General features: G+C 36.6%; 1 protein-coding gene across 3 annotated transcripts; it reads right to left on the reverse strand.

The window, feature by feature from the left end:
• Positions 1-498: 498 nt before the first annotated feature.
• LOC117931619 lies at positions 499-13,152 on the reverse strand. 3 transcript variants are annotated; one of them, XM_034852607.1, is made up of 14 exons: positions 13,035-13,152; positions 6,439-6,492; positions 6,152-6,353; positions 5,947-6,021; positions 5,760-5,861; positions 5,525-5,565; positions 5,070-5,183; positions 4,372-4,486; positions 4,093-4,283; positions 3,864-3,980; positions 3,342-3,422; positions 2,881-3,119; positions 1,566-1,605; positions 499-1,314 (listed from the first exon to the last, which is right to left on the reverse strand). In XM_034852607.1, the coding sequence occupies exons 2-14, from the start codon at positions 6,484-6,486 to the stop codon at positions 739-741; spliced, it is 1,941 nt and encodes a 646-aa protein (XP_034708498.1). In that variant the 5' UTR covers positions 6,487-6,492; positions 13,035-13,152; the 3' UTR covers positions 499-738. The 3 variants fall into 3 exon arrangements, with proteins under 3 accessions (XP_034708498.1, XP_034708497.1, XP_034708499.1); XM_034852606.1 differs by having other exon boundaries at positions 6,439-6,521; XM_034852608.1 differs by lacking the exon at positions 5,760-5,861 and having other exon boundaries at positions 6,439-6,521.
• Between the last annotated feature and the right edge of the window lie 1,700 nt (positions 13,153-14,852).

The following is a 14,852-nucleotide window of genomic DNA, read 5'->3' on the forward strand; positions in this document are numbered from 1 at the left end:
TTCATTATTCCTGTCTTCAAAAATTTACTTGTTAGGAAAGAAGCAGATATATACTAGATAACAATCTCCTTCTGATCAAAGATAAATTTCCCTCTTCTGGACAGATAGTCCCTTCCACATATCAAGTCTTCTTTGAAATCTCTCCTCCATGTTCAATACACCCAAATATGTAGTGAGTAGGTTCCACAACCTACATCCCCATGAGAGCCTAGTGCCTCCACATTATCAACTCCCCTGATTGGAATTAGCTCGATTTTCTCCAGACTAATTTTCATACTGAGTATCGTCTCAAATCGCATGAAAGACCAGATTAGATACTCCAATTGCTGTTGGATCATCTCTAGTCCATCACTGCCTCTATCACCCACCTAGAAACCCAAGATAAAGCCCCATCTCCTAGCCCTCTATTGAATTTGACTAAGCTTCTTCATGGACAGTATGAATAAGGAGACTCACGCTGTCTCAACCCCCTGGAAATATCCCCCAAAAAAAAAGGTGTTTCAACATTGTAAACCAATGCATTGCATTAAAGGGTAAAGGATAATGTACTTGATGGAACAACATTTTCATATGAAGTAGTCCAGAATTTCTAATACATTTCTGAATGGAAATTTTTTTATTTTTGAGGTATATGGGATATCATATACCAAAGGAACAGAGACAGGAGGAAAGGTACAAGAGAACTGCAGGATGTCCACCCCATACGAGAAATCCAACAGGCTAACTGAACCCACTGACTCATGGTGGCAAAACAACTTTCTGGCACAATATCAAATCTGAAATGGTCTTCCCATGCCGGTCAATCCTTCGAGAGCAGTTTACACCACCATCTAGAATATTTCGGACCAGAATATTCAAAGAATGGATACCCTTTACTTCATAAATCTCTACCTTAACATGTTCAGCAACCCATTTGTCTCTCTTATTGATGGCATCAGAGTCGGGAAATGAAGATGTGTTTAAGAGAGTTGAGACAGCTGCTTTTACCCATTCAGGTGTTATGATAATCTTCAGCCTCTCAATATCTGGAGGGAAATGTGGGATGATGGAAAAATTCAAGTCATTTCCTTTGTCTCCAGTCCTGCTATGGGCTACACTATAGAGAGGAATTTTCTGGCCTGATGGAGCAGGAAAAAGATCAATTTCTGATGACCAAAAGTCACTGGGATGTTCTTGTGCCATTGGCAGCAATGCTGGCTCTTGCAAGACATGGATTTCCAATAGATCTTCTTTAATGCCGACCCCCTGATTATTTGAGTTCATCATCTTGTTGTGCTTTACTCCAGTTTGCCAGAAAACATGTTCTCGTCTGACCTGCATTATCCAACAAGCAATCCTTTTTAATTTAGAACTTCTTTGTGCACCATGTGATACTGAAAGTATTAGATAAAAAACATGATCAAATTGCCCAAAAACAATGACAAGATGAAACAATAGCATTGGTTTGGGGAGGTAATAGGGTGCAAAGTAATAGTTTGGAATAAAGAGAAAATCCCAAAGAAAAAAGAGCCAAAACAAATTTCTCAAAAGTCATTTCCCTGATAATTAGTCAGAGAGAGCCATACCAGTTTCTTTTCAAGAACGATGTCTTTCTTATGTCCAGTGCTGCATTTATAAACAAAAAGAACTATTATGACATTAACAGATACTGTGAAAAAAGTATTCAGGCGAATAGGATCAAAAATGAAAAAGAAGGAAATACAGACCAAGAAGTTTGCAAAATTGAGACTTATCAGTTTAAAGTTAAAACTACACAAACATGAGTCTGATATTTTCAATCATGTAGCCTAGGCAAATATTAGAACCCAAAGGCTATGTTTGGTTCTAGGACAGTACGAAGAAAAGAAAAGAATTGCTAAGGAAAACAATTTTCTCATGTTTGGTTTTACAATGAAAAATAGTGAAGAAAATCAAATATAATTAAAATCAGTAAGAAACTTATGTATTTTCAAATTATTTAATCTTTGTATAGAATAAAAAAAATAAGCGAAATGAGTTTAAAGTAGCGTATAAAAAATAATTTATTGACTTCAAATCAAGTATTTATTTTCCTTCATTTTTTATTTCCTTCTATTTTTCCATTCCATTTTCTTTCCCTTACATTTTTAAAATTTTTTGGAAACGAAACAAAGCCAAAATGGCTCAAACTATTAGGATGGTCATCTTTGGTATTTAACAACAATTATAGTGTTAATTACCACTCGATTAAATGGTGCATGCATACCTGGAACTCTCCCAGTTTCCTGATTTAATGTTGCATTTTTCCCCCATGACTCAGTGGAACAAGGAGCTCACTTTATGGAAAATAAAATATAAATAACAAAATAAAGAGTATTATAGAGAGCTGTGTCTATGAGCTAAGCCTGAGATCAACATGAGACTTGTAGATGAGCCCAAGCTTGAAGTCCAGCTCATGCTGCTTTAACAAGCCTAAGGCAGCAACACAGGGGTGGCCACAGTAAAGCTTAAAGCTTTGTCAGTTAACTGCCAAAATATTTTCCTAGTCAAATATCATTGCCAGCTAAAATACACTGCATCTGTTGCAATTGTCATTCTTTCATAGTGGACAACCAATAGGAAGACCCTTATCAATGTGGAATTCATTCATTTTTAGGAATTAGTCATATCTAAGTTATTTAACTCAGTGAATATTGAGTCTCATTTTACCCAAGAATCTAACAACACCCAGCTAAGTTTAATCTAAGCCCACCAAAACCAAGCTAAGCTGAATCTGAACCTGAAAAACTTATTAACAGTTAAGAATTTATGCCTATTTGAGAAAGTTTAACTTATCTCATTCACAGTGATGGTTCTATAAGCATGACCCCGATTCTGATTTAAAGATGAAAACTGATGTAAGATCTGATAAAAAAATTTGACCTGATACCCCCACCGCCAGCTGGTCCATTTGTGTATAAAGCTGTAAACTCCTTAGAAAATTGAACTGCATGTTCCTTTTGCTCAAACAGTCCATCCATGCGTAACCTAATATCATCACTAGCCTTCCACAATGAAGTGTCATCATCATTGCTAGCGGCCTTCAGGCTATCAAGTCCAATCACATAAGAAAGTATGTGGTCACTAACACCGGGAAATACTTCTTCCATCCATGATCTAACCTAAAAGAAAATAAAGGAAAAAAAATGAATTATAACTTCAAGAATAACATTACTAGTTAAACTGATTAACTTCATGTTTTTTCTGAAGCCTTCAAAGAGAAGTTTCTATAATGATTGTCATTCCAGAGAATCAGAAATTATTAGATTCAGCACATCTAATTATCAGTGACACAATATTTATTAAGAAAAAAAACACAAAATAAATGCTATAATTTTATATACCAGGAATTCAGCAGCTTTAGCACGTTTAACACATTCATATCCTCCATAGGATATTTCTCCCCATCCTTTCCATCCACAGTCCTGAAAACTCGAAAAATTAGAAAACCAGAACCAATGGAAACTAACTGTAATGTCTTATAGACTGTATTTGTGAAAAATAAATGCTCATGAATGGAAAATAGCCCTGTAGAGAAAAAATTACTTTGGAAAAGTGAGAAGCATCTCAGGTGAGAAACAAGCTTTACAATGATAAATGGAACATCAGCAGTAAATCATGGGGAATGCAAAGACAGTCGATTTTAGCCTCGTAAGTACTTTTTGTCCCAAAAACTACAGTTAAGGACAATTACATAGACAACTAACAGGGTGTTAAAAGCTAGGCCAATGCATTAAAAATATAAGGGCAAGCACAAAACAAAAGGGCCACAACAAGAGAAAGGATCGAGATCCTCCCAATTAAAAGAGCAAACACACAAGGTTTCAGAGGTAAAACAATTTAAAATGATGAATACAGGAAGTTACCTTTGGAACCAGCTGCAAGAGTTTATCAGGCACTGAATCAGCAGATGCTTTTGCTCCAATGCAGAGAACTTTATTTCTTGATAATGGCTGAAATGAAACGTCCCGAACATCTATTACCTAATTTAATGGAAATATATTTCAGTTTAGTTTCTCCATTTCCCATTTCCTTAGTATACTTAATTTCGACCATGACAACTTCAAGTCATGCAAATCTCCATATGTAACTTACCACATCAGGGGTAACATAAGCACCTGGGTTCCCAATCTCGTAAAGAAGTTGTTCAGCACAAGTACTAAAATTCAACACCCCACCACTCCCCTCTGCCTTTCCTAGGTATACTTTTCCATCAAAACCAACTTCAGCAAAAGGAAGTGATAAATCAAGGAGATGTGGAAAGGACATGTCTCGATATTTGTCTCCTGCATTACAAGAAAACAAAGATTACCACCTAAAGAAGGTAGCGATCATGCTAAAATAGAGTTGCTAAAAGTTAAAACAAAAGTACACCTGGATGCATGAAGAATCCTCCAGTGAGTTGACAGCCACACTCCAGAAGATGACCAGCTAGACACCCTTGTGCCAGCTGATTTATGTCATCCCAGTTCCAACCTAGTTCATAAATCTAACCATGCAGATACAAAGCAATGAACAAAATGACTATATTCCTTCACAATGCCATATACAATTCAGAGATTCCATTCTTCAAGCGATTATCAAAAAACAAAAATAAATAAAATTTTATTGAAATATTTGTTGTTATTGCTTATATGACCTTTCTGGTTTGTAGCATGAAGTTCCAATAATTTTTCCTTCATGAATATCAACACAAATCTGAATCAACTTCCAAGCTTCTTCCAAAACAATGGAGTTGAAAAGATGATATGTGCTCGATCCTTGATCCATTTTTAGAGTAGAAAACACCCTTTTCTAAAAATGTAATGTTCATCATTGATTTAATATATTCCGAAGTCTACTTCACTGTATCATCATATTTGATTGCTTAACGCATTGATGTACACTAACAATTACGCCAAAGTTAACCAAGTGAAAATTTTTTTGAAGAAACAATATAACAAGCAAGAAATAACACCACAGGCCTGACAGGAAAATGCCAACCTAATTTCAGAAAGTGGAAAAAAGCATGGCAATATATTGCAGAAATCTCAAAAACACAAAATGCGACAGGAGAGAATAATAGTTCATACCATTGGACCTAAAAACAAGGCAGCATCAGCAACCCGTGAAGTAATTATGACATCTGGTTGATACTTTTCCAGGCATTCAACAATGGGAGCTGCTCCCAGATATGTGCTTTTACCCTTCATAGAACAGAAGTTTAAAAATAAATAAGCAAAGAGTTGGACATTAAGAAGAGGAAACAAGTGTTCTGGCTCAATTCTCATCAGCTGGTGCCCAAACCAACAAAAATAAATACTAAATGAATAAAAGAGAAAATCTTGCATCCCTCAAATATTTTTATGAGCAAGCATGTGCTTATGCACCTTCCAGTGCTCACTAATAATCATTAATAAATGTTTGTGTGAATAAAATGCAATGAAAAGAGACCAAGAAAAAGGAGTGAACAGTGAGTGAATACAACATAGCAGGTAATAACATTGAGTATTAACAAAAAGTATGAACAGGAGTTCTGGATTCTTACGCCTTCCATAATATAAGATTGTTTAGGTGGGGATTCCAATCCTGAATGTGCAAATGAGGGAAAAATGATCATATTGTAAGTTTGAGGAGTTCATAAGAAGAAAAAAAAGATTGTGCATAATATCAAATTATGCAAACTCAATTGGAAAAAGGATGATTTAAAAGTTGGCATCTCGAAATGCCCTCAAATATTGATTAAATTCATTCAGCACCTTTCATAGATGTCCAAGAAATACCTGAATTTTCTAAAGCAACCTCATAAGCCACAGCAACAGTGATACTAAGCCCCAGATTGCTTGCTATTTCCAGAACTTTTTCCTGAGCACCAGGTGGATCCACTTCCCCCCCAAAAAAAGGGAAAATAAAAAAACAGAATACCAATTGCAGTTTGCATAAAATAGTTCAAAGTTGTTAATTTCTTACTTGCACCCATGTTGGTAATTATGCAAGTTCCTCTTTCTGTGGCCAATGGCAAGAGCACATGCATCCAATCTGAAACTGCATCATCATTGAAAACTATGAGAGAAAAAACAAGAAGAAAAAGCATTGGGTTGTCCAAAACCACATCAACCATTTAATGTAGTGAGCATAACAAAAAAAGGAAACAATTGGTCAGATGAAGACGCACTCCGAGAATCATAGCCATCACCACCAGACACCATAACTTGGTAGCGTTCAGCAAGGGTCCGCTCTGCTAGGCATTCAAGCACAAGGTAGTTTAGCTCTTTAACTCTCTGAAGTAACTTGAGTGCTGCCAATGGTCTGTCACCTCCAAACCCAGCTCCACAACCAATGTAAACCTTTTCACTTCTTCTCTGAGGATTAACCCTCTGCCATTAAAATAATCTAGTCACTTGTCCTACTGGTTTCTATATCAGGCTAAATAAAATTGAACCAAATGAAAATTATGCTAACCAGCTTGATCACACAATCATGAACCTCGTCCCTATACTTGTTGTCCATTGATCCCTGAAATCCCCACAGCAATGAGAATTCACCTACAAAACCAAAATTATGGTTTGTTGAGGGGAAAAAAAATGCATCATAGGTCTCTGCCCTAATTGTTTCAATGGAAAATGCAGCCATGAGGAGAAGATGTGTTAATAACAAGTTCACTTTAGTTATGAAGAATTTCTGAATTCCTTTATTGATAATGATAGGTACACACCATACACATATATATACACAAATAACTGAATAAGAAAAAACCAATCTAGCTTGATTCTCTCTTAAAATTAGGAAACAGAATCATCTAAATGATCTCTCCTTTTTTATTCCTAAAATACTTTCCTAAATTAAAAAACCCTAACTTTGAATGCCAAATTTCAACACTCCCCCTCAAGCTGGAGAATATATATCATATAATCCCAGCTTGCAAGTTAAGTCTTCAAAGTTAGGCCTAGGTAAAGCTTTGGTGAGGATGTCTGCGGTTTGGTGCTTGGTAGGAACATAGTTCAATCTAACCGTCTCACTAGTCACCTTCTCTGTGATGAAGTGTCTGTCAATCTCAACGTGCTTGGTCCTGTCATGATGCACGGGGTTCTTTGCTATGCTTATTGGACATTAAGAAGCTGCTTGATTATCACACATCATCAGAATTGGAGATGAACTCATTTGCCCCAGTTCACTAAGAACCCTTTTTATCCAAATCCCTTCACAGATTCCCTGTGCAAGAGCTCTGTACTCAGCTTCTGCACTACTTCTGGCTACAACTGATTGCTTCTTACTCCTCCAGGTAACAAGATTTCCCCAGACAAAAGAACAATATCCAGAAGTGGACCGCCTGTCAATGATGTTTCCTGCCCAATCCGCATCTGAGTATACTTCAGTGTCACGATTCTCTGTCTTTCTGAAGAATAGACCTTTCCCTGGTGTCATTTTTAAATATCTAAGAATCCTGTAGACTGCTTCCATGTGTTCCTCAGTGGGGCTGTGCATGAATTGACTTACAGTACTCACTGCAAAGCCAATATCTGGCCGAGTGTGTGAGAGATAAATCAAGCGCCCGACGAGCTGCTGATATCTCCCCCTGTCTACCGGTGTACTTTCTTTCTCGATACCAAGTTTCTTCTGACTATCCATAGGAGTATCAATTGGTTTGCATCCAAGCATACCGGTCTCCTTAAGAAGATCGAGTATGTATTTTCTTTGAGAGACTACAATTCCCTTCCTTGATCTAGCCACTTCCATACCAAGGAAATATTTCAAATTTCCAAGGTCTTTAACTTCAAACTCCTCTGACAAATACTTCTTCAAATTCTGTAATTCCTCCATATCATTCCCAGATAGAATAATATCATCAACATAGACTATCAATATGGCCATTTTCCCGGCATGAGACTTCTTGACAAATAGAGTATGATCAGCCTGACCTTGTTTGTAGCCCAGCTTCAGGACTGTTTTTGTGAATCTATCAAACCAGGCTCGGGGAGATTGTTTAAGGCCGTACAAGGATTTTTGGAGTTTGCAAACCTGATTCTTTGCCATACTTCCTTCGAAACCAGGTGGTATTTCCATGTAGACTTCCTCTTCTAGGTCACCATTTAGAAACGCATTTTTTATGTCCAGTTGTTGCAAGCACCAATCTTGATTGACAGCCAATGAGAAAAGAATCCTGATAGTGTTCAGTTTTGCAACAGGAGCAAAAGTCTCCTGATAGTCTATTCCATAGGATTGTGTAAACCCTCTAGCTACCAAACGAGCCTTGAATCTCTCGACTGATCCATCTGCTTTGTATTTTATGGTGAAAATCCACTTGCACCCCACGGGCCTCTTCCCAACCGGCAAATCTGTGATAGTCCACGTCCCATTCTTCTCAAGTGCATCAATCTCATCTTGTACTGCCTTCTTCCATTCTGAAATTTTTAATGTCTCTTGTATTGTGTTGGGAACCTGAGTATCATCAAGAGAAGTAGCAAATGCTCTGTAAGATGGTGATAGCCCTTCATATGTAACATAATTCCCAATTGGATGATCTGTACATCTCCTAACACCCTTCCTCAATGCAATCGGCAGAGTAGAATCATCAATGCTGGGAATTAACACCTCTCCAGCCCTATCCTCACCTATGTTCTCTTCAGGAAGACTTGAATTGGAGTCAATATATTGGCCACATGTTGACTGTGATCCGTGCTCTAATTCCTGTCTTTTCCTCCTCCTGATGTAAACTTGTAAGTTCTCATTAGCAAGTTGTGGGGTTATAGGTTGAATAGGCATGGGAGACTGGATGGTCACAGGAGATGGCTGGACTGAAGACGGTATGGGTGTGGACAACTCAGTGGGCGCGAATTGGAAAGGATTTGGTGACTCTGAGTGAAAAGAAGGTACACCCTCAAGAAGAGACTCCCAAACTTGATGTTCATTCATGCTCTCCCCCTGAACATGAGATTTGGGATAGAAGAAGACATGTTCAAAGAAAGAGACATCCATGGTGGTGTAAAATCTTTTGTTGGTTGGAGAATAGCATTTGTACCCTTTTTGGGTTGGAGAATACCCTAGGAAAATGCACTTATTGGCTCGAGGAGCAAATTTGCTACGATTTTGAGGATACACATGAACGAATGCCGTGCAACCAAATACTTTGAGTGGTAAATCAGAAGAGGCTGCACGGGTGTGAGGAAATTGTTTTAAGAAAAGTTGACGTGGGGATTGAAAGGTAAGCACTCTGGATGGCATACGGTTAATCAAATAAGTAGCTGTGAGAATAGCTTCCCCCCAGAAATAGTTTGGAACATTAGAGGAAAACATAAGGCACCGGGCAACCTCCAAGAGATGTCTATTCTTGCGTTCAGCCACCCCATTTTGTTGTGGAGTGTCAACGCAAGAACTTATGTGGATAATGCCGTGATTTTGAAGATAAGTACTGAGACTACTAGTAAAGTATTCCTTTGCATTATCTGACTTGAGGACTTGAATTTTGGAATTGAATTGATTTTGAACCATAAGATGGAAGGTTTGAAAAATGTGCCCGACCTTTGACTTTTCTTTCATAAGGAAAACCCATGTTACCCGTGTATGATCATCAACGAATGTCACAAACCATCGAGTGCCAGAAATATTTTTTATCCGGGAGGGACCCCACACATCACTATGTACTAGAGAGAAAACAGTCGAAGGTTTGTATGGGATTTGAGGATAGACTGTTCGAGTATGCTTTGCAAACTGACAAATTTCACAGTGATACGATGCTGGATTTTTATTGATAAATAATTTGGGAAACAATTTTGCAAGGTAAACAAAGCTAGGATGACCAAGGCGATAGTGTAACATTATAATCTCACTATCTTTATTAACCTTAGAATTTGACACAGAATTGAAAGACTCTAACATACTCTGAGACTGTACGCAACTTGCTTGAGAGACTTGGTTTGAGAATTGGCCACATGAGAGGAGGTAGAGCCCGGAACACAGTTCAGCACTGCCAATCATCTTCCCCGATTTCAAGTCCTGAAAAACACACAAGTTTGGAAAAAATTTAGTAACACATTGGAGATCACGGGCCAATTTGCTAATGGACAAAAGATTACAATCCAAGTTTGGAACATGGAGAACAGAGTCAAGATATAAGTCTTTAGTAAGTTTTATAGAACCTGTCCCGGCAATTTTTGACTTTGAACCATCAGCAATATGGACGGATGAATGACCATTACTTGGCTTGTAATTTTGAAGAATGGTAGCATCTCCTGTCATGTGATCAGAAGCACCTGTGTCCACTATCCATGACTTCATTCCTCCTCGATTAGCAGTGAAGGCTACACCAGTAGTACTGCCACTGCCAACTTGGCTTAATAGTTTCTGTAACATCTCCATCTGCTCTTTGTTGAATGGACTCGGCTCGCGAACAGATGTGCTCTCAGAGTTGGCAGCCACGTGTGCTCTGCCATCTCTGTCAGACCGTGGCTTTGGTTTCCAATCAGCCGGTTTGCCATGAAGCTTCCAGCAAGTCTCCTTATAATGGCCTGGTTTCTTACAATAATCACACCAAGGCCTATCCCGTTTCTGACGATCTCCACCACTACTATTAAATGACCGAGCAGCAAGGGCAGAGGCATCCAATGTTGGGGCAGGTTGCTCTTTGGATCCCATCATCACTTTCTTTCTACTTTCTTCACGCCTAACCTCTGAAAAAGCCTCCCTGAGGCTTGGCAGGGGTTTAATGCCCATGATTCGGCCTCTAACATCATCCAATTCCCTGTTTAGTCCTAGGAAAAACTTGAACAGTCTCTTTTGTTCCACAATTTTCCTGTATGTTGCTGCATCATCAGGACATTTCCATGAGTGAGTCTCGAATAAGTCAAGGTGCTGCCAATACCTTGTGAGTGTGTTGTAATACTGAGTAACTGTCTGCTCTCCTTGGCGGAAGTCATGTAGGGCTGATTCAACCTGAAAAAGTTCTGAAATATTTTCAGAACTTGAGTAAGTTTCTTTGGCTGCATCCCATATGTCCTTTGCAGTCCTAAACAGCAAGAAATTTTCACCTATGTCATTGTTCATGGAATTGATAAGCCATGACATGATCATGCTGTTTTCAATCTTCCACTTCCTGAAACCCGGTTCTGTAGTTTCTGGCATGGCTGCTTCTCCAGTGAGGTACTCATCCTTTCCTTTACCGCAAATGAACAGCAACACAGATTGTGACCACTGTAAATAGTTATGGCCATTTAATTTGTGTCCTGTGATGAGAATAGGAGAGGAATCACTGCCACCAAGGTTTGGAATTTCAGATCTGCCTCCTAATTCTGGTGACGTGACGCTGGATACTTGTGATGATGCCATTCCGTATTTTGTCATGGACCGGAAAGGTAGAAGAACACTTCCCAAGGCACGTGCAGGGATTGGAGTTGAGGAAAAATAGCCGGAGGACGTCGGAAAAACTGATCGGAGGGCTCGCGGAGGCAAAAAGACCCCAAAAGAGGCACTTGCAGGGCTTGGATGGCAGAAACAGGTACGTAGGGTGGCTGGTCGGCGTCAGGCGAGCTTGGAGTAGGAAGCGCGTCGCCGGAAAGTGGCTCACGCGCCCTCACGCGCCGGCGCGTGAGATGCAGTCGCCGACCGGAAAAACGCGCGTGGGCGGCGCGTGGATGGTTTTCTGGCTCCGGTGTTTTGGGAAAAGTTGTAGATCTCCTCCAGACGCTCCTTGCGGTGTGAAAAAAAAACCGTCGCCGGAAAAGTTCGCCGGAAAAATCGCCGGCGATGAATGTTTTTCTGACGACGATTCGACTGACCGGAAAGCGTTTTCTCCCTTGGCTCTGAGAACAGGGACTGATGATCGGAATGAGAGATGGTCGGATTGAGAGATGGCCAGAGAGATTTGGCCGGAATGAATGATGGCCTGAATACGAGGTGGCCAGAAGGGATTAGGGTTTCAGAAAACTGGCTCTGATACCATGAAGAATTTCTGAATTCCTTTATTGATAATGATAGGTACACACCATACACATATATATACACAAATAACTGAATAAGAAAAAACCAATCTAGCTTGATTCTCTCTTAAAATTAGGAAACAGAATCATCTAAATGATCTCTCCTTTTTTATTCCTAAAATACTTTCCTAAATTAAAAAACCCTAACTTTGAATGCCAAATTTCAACAAGTTATATTGGATAATGTTAACAAGTTACTTTTAGCTGAATAGAAAAAGTCAAATATTTTGCCTTTTTCTATTCAGCCAAAAAACAAACACCACCTAAATTATAGTAAGCTATGTAATCGAAGAATTTGTGTGAGATGAGGTGAACAAGGATGGCAATCCACCTAATTCCTGAAATACAGCTCCCAATACAAAAAATAAAATAAACACTTTCTGGCTATATGAAGAAGCAACAAATACCATCAACAAACTACTATACTACAGCGACAAAGGATTTCTAGTACCATTCCAGGTGCTAATTTTGCTAAACGTCGAATGAACTTGTTGAGCTTATAGTATGATGATATAGGTAAGCTACATAATTGAGAAATTTGCATCATAATAAGCTTACAAAGCTGGTCTGCCTCCCAGAAAGTGTCAAGCGGCATCCCAATTTTTTTTAGCAGCCCAACTTTCCATATTACATGTATTAAAGTTATGCAACCAGACGACAACCACAAAATCAACAGATGTTTTCCAGTACCATTCCCCAGCTACTTTTCCCAACCACCAAACCGCCGCCCTAATTTAGCTATATCAGTAATCAAATATACTCATCCAAGTCCAGATGCATTTAAAAGAATATTCAAAACCTTCTCCACAACCACCAGATTACAATAAGATTGCCTAATTTCAGCAAAACCGTATAAATTCATTAAAATATCTCTCAAACTGATGAATTAGAAGCAATCAGGGCAACTAAACAACATTCATGGCCATGCAACATGCAGTCTCGATGTGTTTGGCTTCCGAGAAAAAAATAAAATAAAAAATTCTGGAGACTAACAAAAGTTTGAATACTATGTTACGTGTTTGTTTTGATCTTCAAAATAAATAAATAAATGAACTCAGCTTATACAAGCTGTTTGATTTGACATACCGAGTCCAGTATTTTGTTTTCTCGCGTGAAGCAATAAATTTTATATTCGCTTCGTCTTTCTCGTGTTTTCGCGGCAGCCAAACAGCATAATTCCCTCAGCTGTACGGTCTCTTCATAAGGCGTCCGTTGTGAAATCAAAACACGGAATAGGAAGATCAACATAATAAATATAAGTGAAATGTTAAATGACCATATTAACCTTTTTCAGTTTCAATTATTTATTTATTTTGCATTATTATTTCCATTTTTTTCAACAATATAATATATATAAAAAATGACATTGTGATAAAAATAAATAAATAAATAAATATTTTTCATTTATCAAAATTGATAGAATTCATGATTTGTGGAAAATCAATACAACTTTTTATTTATTTAATAATTGTTCATCTATATAACCTATCTTATTTTAGAGTGTTATTTTACATGATAACACTAATACCCCCAAGAAATTCAGATTAATTTCTACTTCTAATTTTTTTTTTTTTTAAAGTCTAGGTGAACGGGAGAATTAATATATTAAATAAAAGATATGAAAATTTGTTATCTAAGGTGTGAAAAGATATGATTCTCATGTTATAAATAAGATGGAAAAATGCAAAATTGTATGTGATTTTGGTTGTGAAGTCTTAAGGTAATCCATCCTAATGCTAGTGATAGATTGATTCGACTTATTTACGTGTTCAATTTTAATTTTTTTTTAAATTCACTCGAAATCATATATTTTTAAATTCATTTTTAATACTATTTTAATATATTGCAAATTATGGATAAAATGGATGTATGTTTTATAATATCTTAAAATAGTACCCTTTTTTTAATAAAAAATAAATCATGATTGTGTTATAATATTAATATTCATATTTTACTAAATCTATTTATTTTTAAATTTATATGCAATTATATATTTATTTATTTTTATTTTCAATGAGACATGATTAAATTTAGTCAATATTCTATAAATAAAATTTATAATTTTTTACAAAATTAAATATTTAAAGTAAACAGCTAAAATTTATTTATTCAAATGATTTTTTTAATTCTTTAAAAAGAGGTTTTTTTTTTTTTTTTTTTTTTTAAAAAAAACAAATTGTAAAATCCCCCCCAAAAAAAAGCAGTTTTGCATTTTTTTTTAATGCATATGCCTTGGAAGATTCTCATATAATTATTATTTTTATTAAAATCGAGAATAAAATTAATTTCAGATAATATACGTCTTGTTACATACCCTTTAAAACTAATTATTTTTTTGATAAAATGCATAATATTATCAACATAAAAATTAAGGAAAAAATTAATTTAAAACAACACACACTTTTTACCTATTCTTCTAAAATTAATTAATTTTATATAATTTGCATCGGATTAGTTGCACAATAATACTAATAAAATATTAAAAATTGGTAATGTTTTGAAGGATATGCTGTGTATCATTTATTTTTATTAAATTTGAACAATCCAATCTTCTTTATTGTTTTTAACTTTTTATGTTCTCCTTAAAATTAGGTTTTGTTTAACTCTAACATTAAGAATAATAAATTTCTATGAGAAAATCATTTTTGAGGTTTTTGTTTTTAATTAAAAATATGAAAAATATTTTGAAAGTTGGAAAATTGTTTTCATATTTGAGGTTGAAATAAAATTTTATTTTTGAAAAAATTTAAACATATTTTTTTGAAAACAATCCCAACAGTTCCATGACTAAAATTTTCTAAATTATTTCACCATCCATACATCCATCCATCCATCCATCCATCCATTCCCAAAATAAATAAATAATGAAGGGTAAAAATGTATTTTCATAGGCGCAATACATAT

Source organism: Vitis riparia, chromosome 15 (genome assembly GCF_004353265.1).
Source record: "Vitis riparia cultivar Riparia Gloire de Montpellier isolate 1030 chromosome 15, EGFV_Vit.rip_1.0, whole genome shotgun sequence".
Classification (NCBI taxonomy): Eukaryota; Viridiplantae; Streptophyta; class Magnoliopsida; order Vitales; family Vitaceae; genus Vitis; species Vitis riparia.

Excerpts from the sequence above, each read along its gene's own strand:
- LOC117931619 (XM_034852607.1), bottom strand. The coding sequence starts at position 6,486 with ATGGACAACAAGTATAGGGACGAGGTTCATGATTGTGTGATCAAGCTG. Across the intron at positions 4,487-5,069 it reads CCTTGTTTTTAGGTCCAATG|ATTTATGAACTAGGTTGGAA; the intron begins GTATGAACTATT and ends CTGCATGGTTAG. Across the intron at positions 3,423-3,863 it reads TCTTGCAGCTGGTTCCAAAG|GACTGTGGATGGAAAGGATG; the intron begins GTAACTTCCTGT and ends TCGAGTTTTCAG.